General features: G+C 35.0%; 1 protein-coding gene across 1 annotated transcript; it reads right to left on the bottom strand.

The window, feature by feature from the left end:
• Positions 1-256: 256 nt before the first annotated feature.
• Positions 257-13,262, bottom strand: LOC105498274 (olfactory receptor family 10 subfamily X member 1). Its single transcript, XM_011770275.2, has 6 exons — positions 13,184-13,262; positions 6,586-6,735; positions 4,114-4,214; positions 3,777-3,809; positions 2,946-3,018; positions 257-1,269 (listed from the first exon to the last, which is right to left on the bottom strand). Exons 1-6 carry the CDS (start codon positions 13,260-13,262, stop codon positions 257-259), a joined length of 1,449 nt encoding a protein of 482 aa, XP_011768577.2.
• Between the last annotated feature and the right edge of the window lie 13,643 nt (positions 13,263-26,905).

Below are 26,905 nucleotides of genomic sequence, written 5' to 3'. Positions count from 1 at the left end.
ATGAATAGTGCAGGACGCCTGGAAGTTGATTATCAGAATCTTATATCTGCAGGGACATTCTTCTTCTGACACTGGATAGTAGAAGGGTTGGACAGCTTCTCTAACAAGCTAAGTAGATGCCTGTGTTGACTTAGTTCACAGTCTGAGTCACTTGCTTCTTATATCCCAACCTCTGGAACAAGGCAAATGGTATAGGTTTCTCCAGAGGTCACAGGATAAATGCCCCTATTGAATTCTGGGGACATTGAGCCATTCTTCAAACAAGCAGCAACAACTTAAGATTATTTTTCAAGGCAATTGTGTTTCCCAACATTCTTCTAAAAGAATTTTTCATGTCCTTATTCCTCAGGCTGAATATGATGGGGCTGAGGAAGGGGGTAATGACAGTATAAGGGACTGCTATGAGTGTGTCATCTCCTGAGGCTTCTGGCTTCAAATAAACAATAGATGCAAAACCAAAGTGCATTATAACCACTGTGAGATGGGAGGCACAGGTGGAGAAGGCCTTCTGCTTGCCCTCAGCTGAAGGAATCCTGAGGACAGCAGAAATAATGAAGACATAAGTCAGGATGATGAGCAGAAAGGTACCCAGCAAGCCGGACACTGAGATCAGTGTTACAATGAATTCTGTGAGATTACTGTCTATGCAGGACAGCCTAATAACTGCCCGCATATGGCAGAAGAAGTGTTTGACAAGGTTGGGTCTGCAGAAAGAGCCCCTGAATATCAGTGCAGTCTCTGTAAGAGAGATAAAGAAGCCTGCAGTCCAAGCAGAGGCCACAAGTTGTCCACATACAATGTTGGTCATAAGCAGTGGATATTTTAGAGGGTTACAGATGGCAAGGAAGCGGTCATATCCCATCAAAGTGAGGATGATACACTGTGTACCACCAAGTCCCAAGAAGAAGCACATCTGTAAGCTACAACCTATAACTGAAATGCTTCTGTCCTTGACCAGTAGATCTTTCAGCATCTTTGGGACGATGGTCAGTGTGTAGCAGGTCTCAGAGAAGGAGAGTGAACGAAGGAAGAGATACATAGGGCTGTGGAGGGACCTGTCCACCCGGGTTAGGCCCATGATGGTCAGATTACCTGCAAGGGTGAGAAGGTAGAGACAAAAGAAGACCACAAAAAGAAATGTCTGTACATGTGGGTACACAGAAAAGCCAACAAGAATGAATTCCTTCAGGACTGTCTGGTTGATCCTCATCATTTGAATGTCTGAAATTTGAAAGAAACAACAATAAACATTCAACTTTTGAATGATACCTAAGATAAATCATCAGAATTACAATTATCACTGCTTTTTCATGTAGTTTAGCAAAACTATTTATATGTAGATAATGTGTTTTTCTCGTTTTTCATCCATTTATTGTTTCCTTTATTCAGCGGCTAATTAGTGATGACTTAGTATATGACATCACTATGTATATGACAAGAAGGCTTGCTCTGGCCTATTTTTAAAAGGATTTTATGAGCAGATGATATAATATGGGAGGAAACACTCCAGTTGATGCTCAGATAAAGGAGGTTCAGATGCATTAGGTGAGCTTTATTTGGATGAGCTTCTGAACACAGAGAAAACTTTTAGGTGGATAATAGACAGAGTCAGGGTCCAACACATAAACTTCCACACATTGTATGGTCTATAAATATTTACTGTGTAAATATCGAGAATTGATTTCCAAGTAATTTAGGACAAAACTTGGACAATGACTTGCAATGTTGGAGAAACCCTTCTTAACCCTTCTTGGAGAATATATTTAGGTCCTAGAATTTTAAAGGAAAGTAAAAAAAAAAAAAAGAAAAAAAAAGTGTCATTATTTCTACTCTGAGAAGAGGGAAAGAAGAAAGGGAAGCCTAGGACCTTTAGGATTAATAGTAATTAATTAAATCTGTGGATGGTTTGATAAGCAGACTACACAAGCATAGTACAGGTGGCAATTGAGATTGTGTCTATTTTGTTAATTCCAAGCTCAGCATTCAAAGAAAATAAGTGGCATTTAATAATTGTATAAATTTCTCAATAATGCTACATCTGATTTAATCTCATACTCCTCTGATTTCTATAGCATGTTGTTTGTCCTTATATTTAACACATTGTTTCAACCCTGTAGTATATTGAGCTACTGTTTTCTCTGCCCCATATGTCAACATATTTAATAACTAGCATTTATGAGGTTTATATTTTTCCAAATTATTTCAAATGTTTATTGATTTTACTCTTCACAGCATAAATGTAAAGTGCATGGGACAGCTGTGAAATGGGCAGGACAAATGTGATTACTTATTTTAGAAATAAAATTGTGTCTCGGAAGTGGCATATTTGAGACTAGATGCAAAGAGTTTTGACTTGAACTGTATATTCTTTTCATTTATCAATGTTTAGTGCTTCAAGAAAGGGACTATAAGTCTTATATTTTTGTATTTTTCAGAGTAATAATATAGAACACTTTAAGAAGATAATAATTCCTGGCGAATGTTAGATGGATGAGTTAATCATCAAAAAAGTGGTTAGTATATAAATGATTTTTGTTTTCCTTTGTTATTCAGCACTGCATAGCATTTGATTTTTGAGCATGGAGGTTAACAGACTTTCCACTCTAATTAAGTTTTGTTTAAGCTAAGATTAAGCATTCTCATGGCAGAGTCTAACTTATCACTGAGAGTCAGAAGACACAGTAGAAAAATGATCTGAATTATAAGTGGCTCCTGAAATAATCCACAACCCTCTGGACTCTACTTTAAAGGCGCCTTTGGTTTTTTGTCTTCTTAGACCTTACAAGATTCTTACTCTCTGACAGTCATACATGAATCACATGACTTAATCTTTTCTTATCTCCTATCAACTGTTTCTCCATTCTGTTTCCCTTTCACTCACTGTATCTATTCTTCTTAGTGAGCAGTTATTTCTCAATAAGAAGATTATTTTTCTGGTCTCTTACCGAAGGGAACATTATAGAGGACCATTTCTATTAAAACCCGGGGCTTCCTCGTGAGGCCTTTTGGTGTGAGCCTCTTTAGTAACCACATTCAGTATGAGTATCTTTGGTTTCCAAATCTCCTTGTAGATGCTTGTTCCACTTTTCTCTATGATCATCATTCTGCTACATTTTCAGCTATTTCAGAGGCATCTTTTTCCTTCCAGAAGTATTAGGCTTCAATAGGTTCCTTCTACTTATTCCTAAGCCACTGTAAAAAATTCCTCCTATTAGTAGTGCGCTTCACACACCAAGGCTCCAAAGCACTCTTGACCCTTCACAGTAACTCTGTAAGAAAGGAAATTATGTGGATTCTAGAACTGAAGGATTAAATATAGCAAAGGGAAAATATAAAACAGATTAGTATAGCAATAAGTTATTTTAGTACTTGATGTCCTTGGTACAAAACCCAAGCTTTTTCTAACATACTACCAGAAAAAACAGTCTGATTTTACACGTGTTCTACCTCTTCCAACACAGCCCTGGGATTTGAGGCAGGGACTAGGAGGCAGCTAAGGGGTTGGAAGAGGTGCTGTTTTTAAAGTCACCATTAAATTCATAAGCATTTTGAAAATGCAAATAATCACCCATACAAATTCCAAGATAGGTCTTTCCTTATCTAGTCCTTACTTGACTGTGTGCTAAATATTTTCTTGGTGAATCATCAGCAGTAGAGTATAAATGTCAGAATCTCTACTTCTGGTATATTCCAAATGTGTGCAAGATTGTGTGTGTGTGTGTGTGTGTGTGTGTGTGTGTATGTATGTGTTGTGAGGATATTATGTCCCACCTTACCTCATCTATCTCTGAAGTTGTCCCTAAATCCACCTGTGTCAAATTTAATTTCAGTTATGAATCCACTGACACACATATATATGTTACATACATATATATGGTGGTATATATATACACATATGACACACATATGACACACATATGATATATATATATGACATATGTATGACACACATATATGTGTGTATACACATACATACACATATGCACACACACTTTCCAAAGAGAAATGGTGATATGGAAAAGGTATGTAATTTTATCCCAATGACCCTTCCTTTTTGTAGTGACAATTAGTTATGAGGAGAAGAGAGTAAAACCATCTAGAATAGTTTCCTACCTCGTTTATTTTATCAGGCTCCAAAGCCAATTCACTGTCACGATTACATTCTTCCAAAAGATAATCTTCACAATATCGCTGGAAGCATACTTTTTTCACCGCTCGAAAGAGACAGAGATTGATTTAATATGAAAAACTTGGTGTTAGCTTAGTGACATTGCGAAAGCTGCTGCATCTTCTGAATTTGAGTTTCCCCAGATGGGAAGTAAGAAAAAAGGTCCTGAGTTCATGCAAGCTGTAATATTCTACGGCTCTAGAGTTCTGTGACAGGAGTTGTGAGGTTAGGCCATACCTGATGTGATCAGCCCCCACTGCCCACTAAATTACAGTGGTTTAGAACCTCCTTTCTATGGATTTAGAGGTATGGTTTGATTATTATAAGCGCTTGAGATTCCTGAGCTCTAGAGGTTTGGTTTTGGTTAGGAGATCCTAAGGGATTCCTCTCTCTTTCATCAGAGAAAGCAGATAACTTCCTCACCCAACTTTGTAATTTGTTCTCATTAGTTACAGTGCTTTGTGTAACATGTGACTTGTAAAACTCTTCTGGGAGTCTCTGGAGATTTTAAACTTGCAGAGTTTATATCCTGCCCATAAACAATGCTTTCTGCTACTTTATGTTTTGTTTTTGGCAGCGAGGGTGAATAAAATTTGCAACCCTAATGCTTATTCAATTCATTCTCTTGCTGACAAAAGTGCTCACCTAGACCAGACTTTAGTCACACTCCTCTAAGCTCTCTTCTCAACTGGACTTCAGATTGTCCATCCTTGTTGAGTCTGTACCACCTAGTTGTAGCAAGAACCTTGCTAAGTCAGGTTGGAGAGAATCCCTTACCGTTGATATTCAGTCACCCTCAATAGCTAATAAAATTCCTCATCCTCCACCAACCTCTGGGTAATATATAATCATCCTGACCTGTCTTCAGCAAGTGTTCTGTTAGATCAGTTCAGTGAGAATTCCTCCTTACTCCTGATGTGGAGTCATATTCACTGACTCCACTACCCATCCTTTGGCTATGGATCCCCGCTTTTCCACACTGTATTCAAAATTAAACCCAGTGTTAAATGGACATCTGTTTTTCTCTATTGCAATAGCTCCTGAATAAAATACATTTTGCTATCTTAACTACTGCATAGCTCTGGATTTCATTGACACCACTCACCACAAATACACTCACTATTTCCCTTTAATCACTGACTCCCTTTCTGGGTACTTAAGAAAGGTCTACAGTGTATAAAAGACTGCTCCAAACATTGCAGGAGAACTCAGAAAAATACAAGAAATGATATCTTCTAACAAGAGGTTTATACTCCTTTGGAGGAAAGAAGGTTGTGTCCATGAAAAGTGTATTATAGTAAGCAGCACTGTAGTAAGCTGAGAACTACAACAATGATTAGATGAGGTAAGATAAAAACAACTGGACCAGGTTGTCAGAAAGACATATAGAGTAGGGGTGTTAGGAAAGACTTCTAAAAATAAGCAGCAAGTCGGTGGTGTTTGCTCATGTCTGTAATCCCAGCGACTCAGGAGGCTAAGGCGGGGAGGATTGCCTTAGGCCAGGAGTTTGAGATAAGCCTGGATAACATAGTGAGATCCCATCTCTAAAAATAAATAAAATAATAAATAAAATAGAGTTGAAATTCCCGTTTCCATTGTACTATAGGTTGTACTATCTTGTGGCAGTTCAGTACAAATATATAATTAGATGGGAAATAAGTACTTGAAAAGATACTCAGCCTTATCATTTATTAGACAATACAAATTAAAAACACAATATGATTCTACTACATAAGTGTTCAAATATTTAAAATTAAGAAAAAAAGATTGACCATACCAGTATTGGTGAGGATTTGAAAGAACTATAACTCATACACTATTCTTAGAGATGTGTAAGTGATAAAATAGTCTGAAATTTTGAAAAATAATTTTTCAGTCTCTTGAAAAGTTTAATCTATTCAGGTTCCCAGACAAGATGATGTATATTCACTATTTTTCTGTCCTTCTTCTCTAAATACAACTAAATAACCTGGAAAGAATTCAATAGACAATCAAAAAATGACTCTAAAAGGTGAAAAAGAAAGAGAAGGTGGACTGACCACATACCTCAGGACTTGAAGAACAACACCACAGTAAGCTTCCTAGGATTTATTTTATCTCTCATAAATCCCAGACTGGGATGTGGAAAGTCCTACAGCTCAAAACCTTGAACTGGCAACAGGCATAGACAAAAACAAATAAAGGAAAGGTAAAATCCATTGTCTTTGGTCAAAGGAAAAGAAAAAGGAAGCCCAACAGAGGCTTCATAGGGAGACTCATCACCAACGGCAATGAGAGCTCTAATCTGTTTGTAGCTGCACTACCAAGAAAGCTTGAATCCTAATTCAATCCCCATCTTGCACCAGCCATTTAGACCTCATCTGCCCATAGATGCATGGCCAGCAGTGCCTAGAAGAGCAATCTATCCTCTGTCTCACACAAGCTGACAGTAGCAGGATGATCATTGCTAGAAAAACTTGGGAAGTTCAACTTGTCTCTTGGCCCAGTGTTGATAGGTGGTGAGCTCTTTGACTCCAGAGTCTGTGTCAACAAGGTCCGGGATGGTTTCCAGAACCTACGCACTAAGTCTAAATATGGAGACCTTACCATACTATTAAACATGCCAAGATTCAACTGAAAATCATCCCTGATACCAAGAACCAATACAATCTCAATTAAGTGAGAAAAGACAACCAATTGATGCCAGTACCAAGTGAACAAGATAGTAGAATTGAAAATGATTTTAAAGTAGCCTCCATAAGATTGATTCAATAAGTAATTACAAATTTCCTTGAAACATATGAAAAAAATAAAAATTATAAAAGCCATAAAAATGGGATTACAGAAATGAAAAATATAATAAGTAATATCTCAGATTGTTTCAGATCGGCTTGGGAAGTTCCCTTTATATTGGGGACTGCTAAATATTTATTTACATATGGAGATAAATAACTATCATATATTATATATATTACTGTTTTAATATAGTCCTGTTAGCTCATTTTAAAAAATGTATTCAATACAATTTAAATGCAACAGTAATTTGTTTTACATCTTCCATTAATATATATCTTATTTTTCTTTTTGAAAATTTCTAATACACACACACATACCCCATATATATTTATGTTTATACATCTTTTGTTGACTGCCTTATACCTTTACTTATACTTTTGAACATTTACTTATAGTTTTGAACATTTCTAATACACACACACACACACATATATATATACATATATATATACACACATGTATACATCTTTGGTTGACTGCCTTGTACTTCTCTATAACAAAATCTTTGTTCGTTGATTGCAAAATAAGTTTTTATTATACATTATATAAAAGAGAAAATGTTAGTAAGTGTGATAGTTAAAATTTTAAAGTAAAATTATCCCCGAACAAAAACATTGCTTTAGAATTACTTCATATATCCATGATAAGTATTTATTTTTATAAAAACAAAACAGATCAGAATCCATTTTATTGCAAAATGTTTTATTTTTACAGACAGAAACACTGGAAATTCTTATTTATGGTAACATGAAGAAAATCTTTAAAGGAGTTTTAATGAATTTTTTTTTTAATAGTAATGCTACTCGATTCTTTGAATTCCATCCAAGTTATATACCATTCATAGATTAATGATCTATCACTTAAAGTTCAATTCAGTAATTTAAATGGAAGATAATTTTATCAGTTCCTTTTTCTATGTTCCCAAAATAATAAGGACTCTACTTGACTTGTAAAGAAAGGTATTCACTGTTTTTCATTAACATTCAATTTTCTTTCAGTTTCTGAGTAATTCATCGTAAGTTTTCCAGTTATTATCAAATGATTGTTAAATATGATTGTTCAGCTGTTTCTTCTGAACACTTTGTTTAAGGTTTTATGTCCAGAAGTTTGGGATAAATGAAAATACTGTTTATTTCAATCACCTTGGTTCATAGATATTTTGGTAAAATCCTTTTAGCCTACAATATACTTTAGCTATTTATACTCTTCTATTCACCCTATCTCCCATGGAAGTGTTTGTGGAGACCATGTAGGAACCTGGGATTTCCACCCTCACTTGGAAGAAGCAAGGCACTCTGTGGTGTCGAAGACACCTACTGCAGAGTCAGGACTTTCACCACTTCCCAGAGGTAATAAAAATGAAATAGAGGTTCCTCTTCAAAGGGACTTTCCTCCCAGTCAAATTGAGAATAAATAGTAACCTCTCTGAGATTTACTCAAATATCTGTGCTAATCCTCTTAAATATCTGCTGGCCATAATAAAGAAATCAATATACTTTGTGTTTTTAGCTCCTACATTTTAGCCTAAGATATCTGCTCTGGCATGCCTAAACAGGTCCAAGCAAGCATTAGGTCATAGCCTGTTCCTCTTCCTTATTTGGAGGTGTTTTTGCTTTTCTCAGCATTCCACAAGTTACTTCCTCTATTCCTTTGTTCTCCTCTGCTTTCACCTCTTTTGGAAAGTTCTAAGTTGCTAGCCAATTGGGACAAGGATAGAATGTGAGGTCCTGTTCCAGCCGATGGAAACTGGACACAGACTAGGATGGATGAGTCAGGTTATAAATGACCCTGCCTCCTTCGTTCGTGTGTGCTCTCGTGGCAAGACTGCTAGCAAGTGGCACCCTTTCTGCAGAAGGTAAATTAGGCTTGCTGAGAGATCCTTTGTCTCAGTGTCAATTCTTATGACACCAAATACCCATTCCCAACATAATCCTCAGTGATGTCAGTGGAGGCTAAGGGAGCCCTAAAGGGGCACCCGTTCAGAATGGTCAAGATAGGGTAAGCAAAAGAGAGTGGGGAGCTGGAAATCCCACCCAGCCCAGCAGTAAGGAGGATTCTCTCCTTAAGAGTATTCCCTTTTCTGAAGTCAACAGAGGCTGAATGGAGAATCTGGACTTCTAGCCTAATCTAGTAGTAAACGTGAGCACTCCCACTTTCCCCTGTTGGAGCAGTGTTAAAAGAAGCAAGGTAAAACGGAAGGTTTAGGCCAGGCATGGTGGCTCACGCATGTAATCCCAGCCCTTTGGGAGGCCAAGATGGGTGGATGACGAGGTCAGGAGATCAAGACCATCCTGGCTAACATGGTGAAACCCTGTCTCTACTAAAAATACAAAAATAAATAAATAAATTAATTAATTAATTAAAAAACATAGGCATAGTGGTGGGCGCCTGTAGTCCCTGCTACTCGGGAGGCTGAGATAGGAGAATGGCGTGAACCTGGGAGGCGGAGGTTCAGTGAGCCAAGATCACGCCACTGCACTCCAGCCTGGGAGAGTGAGCGAGACTCTTGTCTCCAAAACAACAACAACAACAAAAACCCAGAAGGTTTAAATAAGATCCAAAGTGTCATAACAAGATAACTCAAATACCCAGGTTCCAATGGAAAACAGCTTATCATGCTAAAAACGAAGAAAGTTTCCACTTACTTTTTCTTTCCATTTTCTTTTGTTATTGTTGAGCAAATGCTAAACAGGATAAAATCAAATAATTCTATACCAAGACACATCATAGTAGAACTTCCAAAAGACTAAAGACAAAAATATCTTGAAATGAGCAAGAAAAAGTGATATTTTATCTACAGGGAAAAACATGTTTAGCAAAGAAGTGAACATTTTTGGCAGTTGATGAGTGATATGTGTTTTCAGTATTCCATTAAAGCATGAGACCTTAACAGAAAACTAAATTATCAGTTTAGCCAGCAGTTCCAGCTTAATATCATTTAATTGTCTGAATATCAGATACAAACGGTCTAACTCTGACAATCATCTCATTTCAAGCGTTTAGCATCAAAAAGAATACCAACTCATAAGTAAGACACAATTGAGGTATAGTTATAATGCAGTTTACTTGTCTCAAAGAACATATGTCTTTTTTAGGAACTAACATATATAGTATTTTGTTTAACTTAAACACAAATTCACATATTTACTTTTCATGGAAATAAGAGTTAGGTTTATGACAGTTATAAAAACAGAGAGTTGACTCATCCAAAAGTGAACATCACATTTCATTTTAAAAAGCATCATAAACCAAGGTAATTTTACAATGTGTACTTTCTCTAAACTGCAAATATTTATTGATTCTCTCTTCAATGGAAATTTGTTTTCATGGCTATTAAAAAGCCAAAAAATAACAGATGTTTGCAAAGTTGTGGAGAAAAGGGAATGCTTAGTCACTGCTGGTGGTAATATAAATTAATTCAGTCACTGTGGGAAGTAGCTTGGAGACTTGTCAAAGACCTAGAGGTAGAAATTTGACCCAGCAATACCATTACTGGGTATATACCCAAAGAATTTAAATAATTCTACCATAAAGACACAAGCATATTTATATGTTTGTTCATCACAGTACTATTCACAATATGAAAGACATGGAGTCAATCCAGATGTTCATCCATGGTAGAGTGGATAAGGAAAATGTGGTATGCGTACAACATGGAATACTACACAGCCTTAAAAAAGAATGAGATCATGTCCTTTGTAGCAACATGGATGAAGTTGTAGGCCATTATTCTAAGTGAATTAACCTAGTAACAGAAAACCAAATACTGAATGTTCTCATTTGTAAGTGGGAGCTAAACATTGAATACAAATAGATACAAAGAAGGAAAAAATAGACACCAGGACCGAAGGTGGCAGGAGGGTGAGGATTGGAAAATTATCAGGCCTTTTGCTGATTACCTAGGTAACAAAATTATCTGTACATCAAACCCCTGTGAAACCCAATTTACTCATGTAAAAAACTTGCACATATACCCCCTTGAACCTAAAATAAAAGTTGGACTGTAAACAAACAACAGCAAAAAACCTAAAAAAAAATAGCGATAATACCACATGCTGACAAGGCTGTGAAGACACAGGATCTCTCATAAATTGCTGGTGAGAATGCAAAATGGTGCAGCTACTTCGGAAAAATAGTTTGTCAGTTCCTTTTTAAACAAAACATATACTTACCATACCACCTTATAATTACTTTGGGCTTTTCTCTCAAGGAGATAAAAATTTACATCTATACAAAACCCTGTATTCAAATGTTAATAACAGCTTTATTTGTAATAACCCAAAACTGGAAATTAAAAGATATCCCTCAATAGATGAATGGCAAAACAAACTGTGGTATATCCATATCATGGCATATTTCTCAGCATTAAAAGTGAATGAACTATTGATATTGATTTAGATGAGTCTCAAGTGTATTATGTTGAGGGAAAAAATTGTAAAAGGTCACATACTTTAGGATTCCATTTATATAAAATTCTGAAAATAGCAATTATAAAGAACGAAAACAAATTAGTGTTTGTCAGGGGTTATTACTGGTGAGGGTAGATGGTGAGTGTGACTATAAAAAAGTAGCACAGGAGAGATAGAATACATCTTGATTTTGGTGATGGTAAAATAAACCCACACATGCCATAAAATAACATAAAAATATACACACATATTCCAATATCAATTTCCTGGTTTTGTTATTGTCTTATAATTATGAAAAATGTAATGATTGAAGTAAACTAAATTAAAATTTTTAAAAAAGAATCATTTTCCAAGAAGACTTTGTCAAGCTTCTGTATCTGCAATTCACATCAATAAGACAATATATTTTTTAATTGAGATATTATTTAATACAGTAGGATGCACAGATCACGAGTGTAGAGTGAGTGTTGACAAACACATGTGCATAGGAAATCAGATCTGAATTCAAGATCCAGAACATTTTTATTACTACAGAGAGGTTTCTCATATTTCTTTCCAATCAAAATGCCAGAGACAATCACTGAACTGATTTCTGTAACCATTATAACATTTTCTTGTTCTGTAAACTCATACATGGAATCATACTGTATATGTACTCTGTTGCTTCTCTCTTCTTTCACTCAACATGTTTTTCAGATTTATCCATGCTGTTGCATATCGATTCCTTTTAATTGCTAAATATTATTTCATTGTATGAATATTCCACAACCTATTTATTTACTTGCTTATGAACATTGGGATATTTCTAGTTTTTCATTATTATGAATTAAACTAAAACTAAAACTTATTTCTACAACTCTGTGGAAATATATATACTCATCCATGTTTAGCTAAATAGAAATAGGTATTTCTTATAAAGTAGTTTTATAATTTCCTCTGCCTTTCTGCTCCTTGATGAGCAGTTTTTAATTTTCATACTTTCATTTGTTAATTTTCTAAGTCTATGTGTTTTACGTTCTGGCTAAAAAATCTTTTCCTACCCTACCATAATGAAGATATTCCCCTATGTCGTATTGTAGCCACTCTATATTTTTGTTTCTTCATTTAGGCCTGTGCTCCATTTTGTATAATTTGTGTATATAAAACAAAGGAGGAATTAGGTGTTTTGTTTTTCTTATACCAAAATGCAGTTTATTTTCGTACCATCTGTTGGAAAGATTTTCCTTTCTTCATTTCATTGCACAGGAACCTTTGTGGAAGTTAAATAGGAATATATGTATGAGTTTAGAATTAGTCTATGAATTTCTATAGCAAAGCTTCTTGGAATTTTGATTAAGAAAACATCAAATATGTGGATAAGTTTGGGGTATTCATATGTTTACAATATCGAGTTTTTAAATAAATTAATATTGCATTTGTTAATTTTCTAAGTCTATGTGTTTTACGTTCTGGCTAAAAAATCTTTTCCTACCCTATGATAATGAAGTCATTCGTATTTGGGTTTAACTTAATTTTTACCCATTAACTTTATAGTTTTAAGTATAGGATACTTTATCATTCTTGTTAAATTTAATTCTAATTGTTTTATATTTTTGATGCTACTAAAATTGACATTTTAAAATTTCATTTCTTATTTCTGTTACTAATATAAAAAATTAATTTGATCTGTCATCTATTTATTTACCTATCAATCTATCATAACCTGAGATCTTGCTAAATGAACTTATTAGTTCTAGTAGCTATTTTTGTAGATGTAGTGATATTTTCTAAGTACTCAGTCACATCATCTGCAAATGAAGAAAGTTTAATTATTCCCTCCAAATAAATGTACCTTTTATATCTTTTCTTGCATTAGCACACTGGTTTGGGCTTTTAATAAGATGTTGTACATAGTTGGCAAGAGTGGACATCTTAGGAGAAGGAGTTCAATATTTTGCAATTAAGTGTGATGTTAGCTTTATGTTTTTCATAGAAACAAAGTATTTACCAAAAATAAATATTGATTTTTACAAATACATTTTTTCACAAATATTGAGGTGAATAGATCAATGTGTCACCTTTTGTCTGTTAGTGTAGTGAATTATATTAATGTATTTTTAAAAAATAAATCAGTCTTGCACTCTTAGCATAAATCTCCTTTGACATGGAATATTATCCTTCATATGCATTGATATAATATGTTTTCTATTATTTTGTTAGAAACATTTTTGAAAGTATTTTAATGTATTATAGTGGTCTCTAATTTTGTTTTCTGATAATATACTTCTTGGGTTTCAGTTTTAGTGCTATTCTGGTTTCATAAAACGAGATGTTAATGATTCTCCAACATCTTATTTCCTGAAACAATTTGTGTAAGCTTGTTTTATCTTTTCTCTTAAATAATGAAACAACTGTGAACTAGAGTTTTCATCCTGGGAAGTTTTATAGTTTAAAATCAATTGCTTAAACATAATTTTTATTTTTGGTAGGTTGTGGTTTTAAGAGAATTTGTTGAAATCTAAATTTTCTCCTTTATTGACAGTAACTTGTTCCCAATATTGTAGGACCTGAATTAATATTCTCTCTTTCATCTCTGCTTTTGTAATTTCTTTCTTTTTATTCCTGGTCAGTCTTCTTAGGAATTTATCAATTTCTCTAAGAACTGCAAAGACTCAAATTGTGATATTGTTGATTTCCTTTTTGCTCTTTTTAAATTCTTTACTTTTCATGTCCTTATTATTTTCTTCCTTCTCCTTATTTTTGGGTTAAATTTACTTTTTCTTTTACATTCTTAATTTTAAGCATAGATTATGCTTTTATTACTATCTTCTTTACTAATATCAGAATTTAAAACCATCTCACTCTGCTGACAATATGATTCTATATCTAGAAAACCCTAAAGACGCCACCAAAAGGCTACAAGACAGATAAACAATTTTAGTGCTATTCCTACCAAACTACCACATCATTCTTCACAGAATTAGAAAAAAGTATTCTAAAATTCATGTGGAACCAAAGAAAGATCACAAATAGCCAAAGCAATTTGAAGTAAAAAGACAAAGCTGGAGGCATTACAACACCCAACCCCAAACTATACTATAAGACTATAAGAATCTAGTAACCAAAGAAGCATAGTGCTGGTACAAAAACAGACACATAGACCAATGGAACAGAAAAAAAAAAACAAAAAAACAAAAAAACTCAGAAATAAAGCCTCACTCCTACAACCATCTGATCTTTGACAACACTAACAAAAACAAGCAATGGGGAAAGGACTCCCTATTAAACAAAGAGTGCTGGGATAACTAGCTAGCCATAGGCACAAGATTGAAACTGGACTCTTACCTTTCACCACATATAAAAATCAACTCAAGATGAATTAAGGATTTAAAGGTAATACCCAAACTATAAAAATCCTATTAAAAAAAATCTAGGAAATAACCCTCATGATATTGGCCTTTGCAAATAATTTTTGGCTAAGTCACCAAAAGCAATTTCAATGGAAACAAAAACGGACAAATGGGCCTAATTAAACTAGAGTTTCTGCACAACCAAAAATAAAAATAAAATTAAAAAACGTAAAAATAGAGTAGACAACCTACTGAAACCTACTGCATGGGAGATAATATTCACAAACTATGCAGCAGACAAAGGCCTACTACCTAAAAGTCTATAAGGAACTTAAACAAGTCAACAAGCAGAAAACATATAATTGCATTAAAAATGAGCAAAGAACATGAACAGATACTTCTCAAAAGAAGACATACGATTTGCCAATAAACATATGAAAAAATGCTCAGCATCACTAATCATCCAAGAAATGCAAATCAAAACCATAATGAGATACCATCTCCCAAAAGCCAGAGTGGCTATTATTAAAAATTGAAAAACCAACAGATGCTGGTGAGGCTCAGAAGAATAGGGAATGTTTATATACTGTTGGTTGGAATGTAAATTAGTTCAGCCACTATGGAAAGCAGTTTAGAGATTTTTCAAAGAACTTAAAACAGAGCTACCATTCAACTCAGCAATCCTATTACTGGATATATATCCAAAGGAAAATAGATCATTATACCAAAAGACACACGCACTCATACGTTCATCACCATGCTATTCACAATAGCAAAGACATGGAATTAACCTAGGTTCCCATCAATGAATGATTGGCTAAAGAAACTGTGCTACATATATACTATGCAATACCAAACAGTCATAAAAAAGAAAAAAAATTATGTCCTTTGCAGAAACATGGATGGATCTAGAGGCCATAGCCCTAAGTGAATTAATGCAGGAACAGAAAGCCAAATACTGCATGTTCTCACTTATAAGTGGAGCTAAACATTGAGTACACACGGACATAAACATGGGAACAATAGATACTGTGGACTATTAGAGGAGGAAGGAAATGATGGCAGCATGGGTTGAAAAACTACTTATTGGGTACTATGCTCATTACCTGGGTGCAATACACCCATGTAACAAACCTGCACATGTACTCCCTGTATCTAAAATAAAAGTTGAAATAAAAAAATTAAACTATAAATTTTCCCTTAAGCAATTTTTAGGTGCATTTCACAAACAAAACAATTTTTGTTTTTATTATCATTCAGGTATAAATGTTTCCTTATTGAACTTGTGTATTACTTTTTGGCCAGAAACTATGTAAAAAAAAAGAGAGAGAGAGAGAGAAAGAGAGAGAGAGAGACAGATATTAGCCTGACTTTCTTCATTTGCTCACCATTTGTACCAATTACTTCATCCAGAGACTTATGTACTCAGATTGGCCCAGTTAATATTAGGTGGTCATCCTAGATTGAGACATGGGTTGAGAAAAAAGGATATTAAGCAATAAACATGGGAATTAGGGATGTTGTATATGAAATAAAATAGAGAGAGTAAGAATGGAGTGAGAAGGTCCAGTTATTCCTCCCATAGGTAAAAATTATGAAACATGGACAAAAGCATTAGAAACAACGATTTGAAGTCATTAGAAAAAACAAAAGCCATCAGGAACTTGAGAAGTAGTTAATAATAAAATATTGCTATTTTATCTTATCAGTAAGAACTGTGGGTTTGAAGCTTTATTGTTTAGAAACAGTCTCCAGCATACCCAACCCAACCCCTAGAGGGCAGATTATAGAGTTTAAAGCAGACACAAAATTGGAAATTTAGAAGGGAAATATTGTAAATGAGAGAGCAACAGAAGAGTTAAAATACCAAATCTGACTATTATCTCTGCAAAAGCCCTGACTTATCATGGGGAGCTCAGTGGAAGATAAAATACATACACAAGGAAAAGGGAATATACTCTTGAAAGACTGAATGACTCTTGGTAATATTTGTGAGTTTGATAGTTTATAAGCACTGCCTGAGTGTATTCCTTTTGTACCATACAGATTTGAAGGCTGCAAGTGAACACCATATTGGCTTAAGCTGTTAGACAGCAGAATTCAGAAGTGTTAAAGGAACTACAGAACTAGGAAAATGCAGAGAGAAAATCTCAAGATCTGAGGATAAATTCTGTACAAATATTTACTGTCAGCTAAACTATAGGCAGACAGCTAAACTATACATTCAGTGGAGATAATCATGAGGCCAGACTAGAAAAGAAAGATAAAAGAAATAAAGCAGCATCTTGAAGCCAAACAACATGAAAAAATACATAAACTGCTGCAAACAGTTGGTGATAAATATTTTGCATTGCTCCAGAAAAATTAACTGCCTATTAGACACACAAAAAGAATAACTCCCCAAAAATCAGATTTTAGAATCACTATAATTTCTTTCTAAAATGTTTGGTTTTCAACCGAAAATATTTACTAATACAAAAATTTTGTAAACTATTTATACACAAGAAAAAATATAGCCTATAGAAATTGATTTCAAGTGAACTCACAATTTGGATTTTGCGGTATTCACATTCAGGTTTTTTAGAAATATGATCAAAGAATAAAAGGAAAATATGCCAATAAAGAGTAAACATGTAGATAGTATAAAATTATAAAAAGAAAATTATAAAAAGAAACGAATTGGATATCTGGAGCTTAAAAGTCCAACAATGGCTGAACTGCAATGTGTATGAAATGGCCTCAACAACAAATTGGAGATAGTAGAAAAAAGAATAAGTGAATCTGAAGCAATTTCAATAGCAATTTATCTGATCTGAAAAAATACAGAAGAGAAAATATAAATAAAATAAACAAATAAGACCTTTTTTTTTTTTTTTTTTTTTTTTTTTTACAGGGTCTCACTCTGTTACCCAGGACAAAGTGTGATCATAGCTCATTGCATCCATGACCTTCTGGGCTCAAGCAATCCTCTTGCCTAAGCTTTCCAAGTAGCTGGGGCTACAGGCATGTACCATCATGCCCGGCTAATTTTTTGATTATTTGTAGAGACAGAGTCTCACTATGTTGTCAAGGCTGGTCTCAAATTTCTGGAATAAAGCATTCTCCTACCTCAGCTTCCCAAACTGCTGGAATTGCAGGTGTGAGCCACCATGCCCAGCCTCTTTCAGACTTACGAGACAATATTAAGTGATCCAACATATATGTAATTGAAATCTCAGAAAAAGACGGAATGAAAAAAGACTTCAAGATGGCCAATTAGAAGAATTTCATGCCTGTATCCTTCATTTAGAAGAACCAAAATAGCATATAGACAGTCATACCACACATACATTATCCAAGAAGGAACACTGGAATTCAACAGAGAAGCAACAGGAAACATCAAAAGCAGAGAAAGAGAAGGGACAGTGGTAGTGTGCCTGGCCAAGATCAACTGGGAGCCAGGAGTGACTTCCCATCATGGGCAAAGAGTAAGTGAGAGACTTCTAGCAGTCCACATTTGTACAATGGAATCATACAAACGTGGCCTCAAGAGAATCCCTTGATCCTCCCAACTCCTAAAATGAACATAGAGAGCTGCTGGGAGACTGTAGGATGGAACTGCTCCAGAAAGGGAACTCATGACGTGTCCCACACCCTGTCTGAGACATAATTGGCTACAGCAAAATGCCAGCTTCAAAACTAATCTTTGGCAGATCCCATGCTTTCCTGGGGCCCAGAAATGCTAGAACTGAGGTGTTTCAGAAATTCAAACTATCACTTCTGGAATGGAATAATGAACTGGGGGTACTCCCAACGCTGGAGCTAAGAAGTATGCAAGGTGTGGGCTATAGCTGCCAGTGCCAGGAAGCAAGTGCTACCAGGACAGAGATGGAAATCTGAGTGGGGCACAAGTTGCCACTGAAACTTGGTCACTAGCTGGTTGGGGATCCTGCAGCAGGAGCAGGAGTGTGAGCTAGTCATGGGCTATCACCACTAAACCTGGGAAGGAAGCCCTGTTGAGACAGGGGAATGAGAGGGACACTCTTTGCTGGCCTTGGCAGTGGTCACTGAGGATGACCCAACTCTCTCCATTGGCAAGGCCTCAACGTCGATGGTACTACCCCTCACTGAACACTCCACCTGGGGCCTGATTATTTCCCCTCCCAGCAGGCTAGTGCCTGCTCTCGTCATTGGCAGGGCTGGAGCACTGGGCGACCAAGCATGATTTTGCCCCCCACCCCGAGAGCACATCCCCTGAAGTCCTGGAAATTACCCAATCCAATCCACCATGTTGGACACCTGAGCACTCCTGGGTGCTCAAGTTTTGGTATAAACTTCTAACTGTTACCACCTGTATTAGTCCATTTTCATACTGCTATGAAGAAATACCCAAGTCTGAGTAATTCACAAAGAAAACGGTTTCATGAACTCACAGTTCCACATGGCTAGGGAGGACTCACAATCATGGCAGAAGGTAAAGGAGGAGCACAGTCACATCTTACATGGCAGCAGGCAAGAGAACATGTGCAGGGGCACTGCCCTTTATAAAAAACCATTAGCTCTCATGAGACTTATTCACTATCATAAAAACAGCATGAGAATAAACTGTCTCCATGATTCAATTACCTCCTGCTGGGTCCCTCCCATGACACATGCGGATTATGAGAGCTACCGTTCAAGATGAGATTTTGATGGGGACACAGCCAAACCATATCCCCACCTCAGATGGCACCTATCTGAAGGCCTGAAGACTGGCCCACCAAGCCCATCACATTTAGTGCCAACATCAACACACACCATACAGGACCCAGAGAATCATCAAACCACAGCTATTGCCATCACTCACACCATGCCAGCTTCCCGGTGTCCTGAGAACCTCACCACTCACCTAGTCTGCTACTGCCACTGCTGAATACAAATAAGTCACCCGGAGGCCAAAGAATTGGCTTGCCAGTAACTGCTAACACAGGTGTCAGTATATATCACCCTGGTGCATAAAGATAGGCACTCTCAGCCCACAGCTGCCACCACTGGGGCCTGACAACCAGTCCAACTGGCATCTTGGACTGCAGCACCATTTACCACAGCCTCCATTAATAACCACATCTTAATCCACCAAGGAAATCACAGATTCCACTAACTCTATTTGTAGTCAAAGAAATCATACAAAAACTACACTAATGCAAACACCTGGATTCAAAGCCAAAGTACCCTACCCAGCTAACACCATAGATACATCTTCAGGAAAAAGTCCTCCCCTACAAAAGTAAATTCAAAAATTGAAAGAAGTGATGGTTATATCAGATGAGCAAATATAAATATAAGACAAAAAAATATGAAAAAGCAAGGAAATATAACACTTCTAAAGAAACATGTTAAATTTCCAGCAATAGATCTTAAATTTTTAAAAATTCAAAATTCAAGAAAAAGAATTAAAAATATTTATTTTCAAAAAGCTCAGTGAAACCAAGAAAATTGTGAACAACAAAATAAAAAGCTACAAAAACAATAAAGGATGTAAATAAGAAATAGGTTGTTTAAAAATAAACCAAATACAAATTCCAGAACTGAAGAATTCATTGAAGAAAATACAAAATACATTTGAAAGTGTCTACAATAGACTAGATCAGGCAGAAGAAAGAACCTCAGAACTTGAAGACAGGTCTTTTAAAAATAATCCAGCCAGACAAAAATAAAGAAATAATTTAAAAAATGAACAAAGCCTTTGTAACATTTGAGATAATATAAAGCAATCAAATATTCAAATTATCAGTGTTTTCAAAGGCAAAGAGGCAATAAAATAATTCAAAAACCTATTTTTACAAATGATAGATAAAATATTTCCTACTTTAGCAAGATATGTAGACATTCAGATATAAGAGGCTCAGTGATCCCTAGCAAGATATAATGGGAAAAGTGCTTCCCCGTGGCACATTATAGTCATATTTTCTAAAGTCAAAGAAAAAAGATGAATCCTAAAAATTGGAAGAGAAAAGCCTCTAGTAATCTATAAAGGAAAATCCATTAGATAAAGAGTGGATTTCTCAGTAGACACCTTATAGGCCAGAAAAGAATAGGATATTTTCAAAGTGTGGAAAGGAAAAAAAAAAAGCTAACAACAAATAATACTATGTCAAGCAAAATTATCTTTCATAAATTAAGATGAAATAAAGTATTTCCCAGATAAGCAAATGCTGAGGAAAATCATTACATTGAACTAACCCTAAAAGAAATGCTCAAGGAAGTCCTAAATCCGGAAGCAAAAGGACAACATCATGGAAACATCTGAACATATAAAACTCACTAGTAAAGCAATTGCACAAAAGATAAAGAGAAAAGACTCATATGATACCACTACAGAAATCCACCAAATCAAAATGGTAGTCAATATAGGAAAAAGAAAGCAACAAAGAATATAGAAAACAAACAGAAAACAACCAATGATATGACAGCCTCACAATTACTAATAACCTTGAACGTAAAGAGATTGAATTTTCTACTTAAAAATATAGAATGGGTGAATGAATTTAAAAACATGATCAAACTATATGCTGCTTAGAAAAAAACTGGCCTTAAGGAAAAACTTAAGAATAATTTTTTAAAAATCATGAAACAAATGAAAATGGAAGCACAACACACCAAAACCAGTGGGATACAGCAAAAGTAGTGCTAAGAAGGAAGTTTATAGCAATACATGCCTACATCAAAAAAATCGAAAGACAAATTAACAGTCTAACAATGCACCTTAAGGAACTTGAAAAGCAAGAACAATTCAAACTTAAATTTAGCAGAATAAATGAAGGAATAATGATCAGAGCAAAAGTAAATGAAATAGAGACTAAAAAATTACAAGGGTCAACAAAATGAAAATTTAGTTTTCTATGGAGACAAAAAAAATTGATAAACCACTAGCTCAACTAATGAAGAAAAGAAGAGAGAAGACTCCAACAAAATTGGACATTTAAAAGAAGACATTTCAACTGGTAAGACAGAAATTCAAAAGATCATCACACACTATGCTGACATATATGCTGACAAACTGGAAAACCTAAAGGAAATGTATAAATCCTGGAAATATACAACCTCCCAAAGTTGAGTCAGGAAGAAATAGAAAACCTGAACAGTCCAATATCAAGTAGGGAAGTTGAATCAGTTATAAAATTCTCACAACAAAGAAAAGCCCAAGAGCATATATATTCGCAGGTATATTCTACTAAATGTACAAAGAACTAATGCCAATTCTTCTGAAACTATTCTAAAAAATTAAATAGTATGAAATTTTTTTCCAACTCATCTGTGAGGTCAGGATCACCTTGATATTACAACCAGATAAGGACACAACAACAACAACAGCACATCACATGGCAATACCGTGATGAACACAAATGCATAAATGCTCAAGAAAATACTAGCAAATGGAATCTTGGAGCTCATAAGAAATGTATATACAATGATCAACTGATATTTATACTGGGCATGCAAGGATGGTTCATTATATGCAAATCAATAAACATGATACTTCACACTAACGGAATGAAGCATAAAAACCATATGATCATCTCAATAAATGTAGAAAAAGCATTTGCTAACATTCAACATTGCTTTATGATAAAAACTTTTAACAAGCTAGGCATAGGAGCAACATATCCTAAAATAATAAACGTTATATATGATAAACCCATAGCAAACATCATATGAATGAAGAAAATGTGAAAGCCTTTGTTCTAAGATACGAAACAAGGATGCCCACTTTCCCCAAAACTGTTCAACATGACACTGGAAGTTTCAGCCAGAGAAATTAGGAAATAGAAAGAAACCAAGGCATCCAAACTGGAAAACAGGAAGTCAAATTTTCCCTCTCTGCTGTTAATATAATCTTACATATAGCAAAATCTAAAGACTCCACCAAAAATTACTAGATTTGAATTCAGTAAAGTTGCAAGGTACAAAATCAATGTACAAAATTCAGTAGCATTTCCATATATCAATAATTATCTAGCTGATACAGAAATCAAAAGACAACAACCTTTATAATACCTACCCCCTCCAAAAAATACAGAAGAATAAATATAACCAAGGAGGTAAAAGATCTCCACAAGGAAAATGATATAACATTGATGAAAGAAATTGAAGATGACACAAACAAATGGCAAAACATCCCATGCTCATGGATGGGAAGAAATAATAGCACAGAACAAGAAAAAAAAAATTCTAAAATTTATATAAAGCCTCAAACGAGCATGAATAGCTAATGCAATTCAGGGCAGAAAGAACAAAGCTGGAGGCATCACATTACCTGACTTCAAAATGTATTACAAGGATATAGTACCCAATACAACATGCTGTTGGTAAAAAAAAAAAAAAAAAAAAAAAAGGCACAAAAACCCATGGAATAGAATAGAAAGTCCAGAAAGAAAGTCACATTCTTAGAGCCAACTGGTCTTCAACAAAGCCAATGAGAACTTACCTTGAAGACAGGACATGTTCTTCAATTTATGGTGCTGGAAAAATTGGATAGCCACATGCAGAAGAATGAAATTAAACCCCTGTTTCTCATCATAAACTCAAAATTGATTAATGACTTAAACATAAGACCTTAAATGATAAAACACTAGAACAAAACCTAGAGAAACATTTCCTGGACATTGGTTTAGGCAAGTAATTTATCACTAGGACATCAGAAGAACAGGTGACAACAATAAAAAAATGGGACCACATTAAACTAAAAAGCTTCTGCATAGTAAAGGAAACAATCAACAAAGCAGAGAGCAATCTATTGAATGGGAGAACATATTTCCAAGCTATTTATCTTGCAGGGAAATTGTATCCAGAATATACAAGCAACTCAACTCAGCAGGAATATAAACCCAAATAATCCCATTAAAAAGTGGGCAAAGAACATGAATAAACATTTTTCAAAAGAAGGTATACAAATGGCTAACAAGTATATGAAAAAATGGTCAACACCAAAAATCATCAGACAAATGCAAATCAAAACCACAATGAGATATCATCTTACCTCAGTCAGAACGGCTGTCATTAAAAATAACATGCTGGTGAGGATATGGAGAAAGTTTCACATATTTGCTAGTGGGAATGTAAACAAGTACAGTCACTATGAAAACAGTATGGAGAGTTCTCAGCTATTTTATCCAGCTATCTCACTACTAGATATCTATATAAGGGAAAAGAAATGGATATATCAAAGGGATAACTACTACACTCACATGTTTATTGTAGTACTATTTACAATAGCAAAGATATGCAATCAAGCTAAGTGTGCATAGATGGGTGAATGCATAAAAAACAAAAATGCGGTAGGTATACACACTGAAACAATATTCAGGCATAAATGGATGCAATCATGCCATGTGCAGCAACATGGATGGAACTGGAGGTGATTATCTTAAGTAAAATAAACCAGACACACAAAAAGTAAATACTGCATGTTCTCACTTCTATGTGGGAGCTAAAAATTTGATCCTATGGAAGTAGATACTGGAAAGATAGATTAAAAATACTGGGAAGGGTCAGGAGGAAGGGTTGCATGAAGATAATTTTGTTAAATAGCATTAGTCAGGGTTCTCTAGGGGGACAGGATGAATAGGATAGATGTATATATGAAAGGGAGTTTATTAAGAAGTATTGACTCAAACAATCACAAGGTGGAGACCCACAATAGGTCATCTGCAAGCTGAGGAGCAAGGAAGCCAGTCCGAGTCCCAAAACCTCAAAAGTAGGGAAGCTAACAGTGCAGCTTTCGGTCTGTGGCTGAAGGCCTGAGAGCCCCTGGCAAACTAATGGTGCAGGCCCAGGAATCCAAAAGCTGGAGAACTTCGAGTGCGATGTTCGAGGTCAGAAAGCATCCAGCACAGGAGAAAGATGGAGGCCAGAAGACAGCCAGTCTAGTCCTTCCACACCCCTCTGCCTTTTATCCTAGCTACACTGGCATCTGATTAGATTGTGCCCATCCACATGGAGGGTGGGTCGGCCTCTTCTAGTCCACTGACTCAAACGTTAATCTCCTTTGGCAACTCCCTCACAGAGACACCCAGGAACAACACTTTGCATCCTTCAATCCAATCAAGTTGACACAATAATAACCATCACCCAGCACAAATACACAGTGAGATGGAGTAAATTCAATGTTTGATATCAGAATAGGGTGACTATGCTTAACAAAAATGTATTGTGCTTGGGTGACAGAAGCTCTGAATACCCTGACTTGATTACTATGCATTATATACATGTAACAAAATATCTCATGTACCCTGTACGTTTGTAAAAACAAAAAATAAAAAGATAAAGAAAAATATTGAAGAAATAATAGCAGAAAACTTCCCAAATTTGGTGGAAAATATTAATTTACTAGTTCAAGGTGTTCCATAAGCCACAAGTAAGAGAAACACATAAGGTACATTTGAGTATATTTTAGTTAAATTTCTTATAGTAAAGAGATAATATTAAAGCAAAAAGAGAAAAATGACACATCACTTAAGGGTAGAAAAATGATACAATTAATGATAGCATTCTCAACAGAAACTTTTGAAGACAGAGACATTGAAAATGGCATAGAAAGATGAAAGAAGAAAGCCCTGATGACTAGTAATTTTATATCCAGCAAAAGTACATTTTACAAATAAAGAAAAAGTGAAGATATTTTCAAATAAATAAAAAGGTAGATAATGTATTGCTAGCAAAACTACACCATAAGAAATACTAAGAGAAATCCTTAAGGCTGAAGGAACTTAAAATCTGATTATATGAGAAAGAATGAAGAGCACTGAAAATGATAAACATTGGTTAAATATAAAAGATTATGCACAAAGGTAATTTTCTCTTAATTTCTTTATGATAGCATATGCCTGTTCAAAAATTACGACGACGTGTCAGTAGGTTTACATAATTGGGACTAAAACATTGCAAATTTTCTACATTTAACTGGAAATAATTCAATGTTAAGTTTAAGTAGATTGTGTTAAAAATACATGCTGTAATTCCTAGACCAACAACTAAAACAACATTGCAAGAAAAATAGTTATAAAATTAATTGTTATTTTATTCCGACATCTAACTCATCTTTTGGATCTTCCTAACCCCACAGCAGGATCCTGGGAAATAGTATGGTGAACAAAAGAAAGGCTTCTTAAGTCTACTTGCCACTGCATCACCAATTGGCTGTGTTATCTTGGGTAAGTTATTTAATATTTTTCATGCCTCAGTTTTCTTATAGGAAAAATAGGAATAATACTACTACTTATATATTTTATTAAATTCATATAATGAATTAGTCGATATCTGGTGATGAATACATGTTGCCAATTACCATTGTTGTTTCTATTAAATCAGTCAATGAGTGAAGATGTATGTTGAAGGTGCAACTATTTACACGATTAGTATATCAGAGACACATGCATTTTAAGAGTGACAAGTCAGATTAACCTAGTTGTAGGTAGACTTTTGGGACATTTTAAGGTTTCAGAACAATCTGAAGGTAGAAATATCACCTTCAGATTGTGAAGATTATATCAGATTATATCACATATATCACATGTCTGGATGCAGATATTGCAGCATAGTTGAAACAAAGGAAGAAAATGAAAATAAGGTAAAGTGGCTTTTAAAATGATGCATCTGAGTAAAAAATTGAATAGACAAATGAGGATGCAGGAATAGATTGACTCTGAAAGAGATCAGAATTTTCTTCAGAATGACTTTAAAACCAGACACATATCCAAAGTAGTTATATCAAGCTCTTGAGACAACAGTGGGGAACAGCTGAATTCTTGTTTCATTTTTAAATTATACATCTTATGGTATAAATGTATAAGCATAAGTCCTTAGTTCTGTAATTTTGGACTGGTTATTTAAAGTCTATTAAGCTCAGTTATACTTCTATAAAGTGTAACTATTAACACTATGTCACTAGGCTGCTGTAAATTTTAAAAGAGATTTATCTTGTGAAAAAAATTAATGTAATATTTAGCACATGGTACCATATTTATTATTTAAATCATGATCCTAGTATCTCTTGTTCACATTCCCCTTTCTGCTTTCCCCAAAAGGGTATTCCCAACTAATGACACAAAAACACAATTAGATGCGCTTCCTGAGACAGCACCCATTGGGACTAGGGAGTCCTCCGAGAAAGAAGCTGTTTGGATGGAAGAAGATATTATTTACCACCTGGAACTAGGGGTGTGGAAGAAGGTTTCTTGGTATCATTTGGAGACATCACACTGCTC

Source organism: Macaca nemestrina, chromosome 1 (genome assembly GCF_043159975.1).
Source record: "Macaca nemestrina isolate mMacNem1 chromosome 1, mMacNem.hap1, whole genome shotgun sequence".
Classification (NCBI taxonomy): domain Eukaryota; kingdom Metazoa; phylum Chordata; class Mammalia; order Primates; family Cercopithecidae; genus Macaca; species Macaca nemestrina.
This window is presented reverse-complemented; position numbering and strand designations above follow the sequence as displayed.

What these genes read in the sequence shown, in the direction of transcription:
- LOC105498274 (XM_011770275.2), bottom strand. Translation starts at nt 13,262, where the DNA reads ATGTCCACTCTTGCCAACTATGTACAACATCTTATTAAAAGCCCAAAC. An exon ending in AGCCTGATAAAATAAACGAG is followed by an intron (nt 3,810 to 4,113) that starts GTAGGAAACTAT and finishes AATTTGACACAG; the next exon opens with GTGGATTTAGGGACAACTTC. An exon ending in CAACTTCAGAGATAGATGAG is followed by an intron (nt 3,019 to 3,776) that starts GTAAGGTGGGAC and finishes TGGTTACTAAAG; the next exon opens with AGGCTCACACCAAAAGGCCT.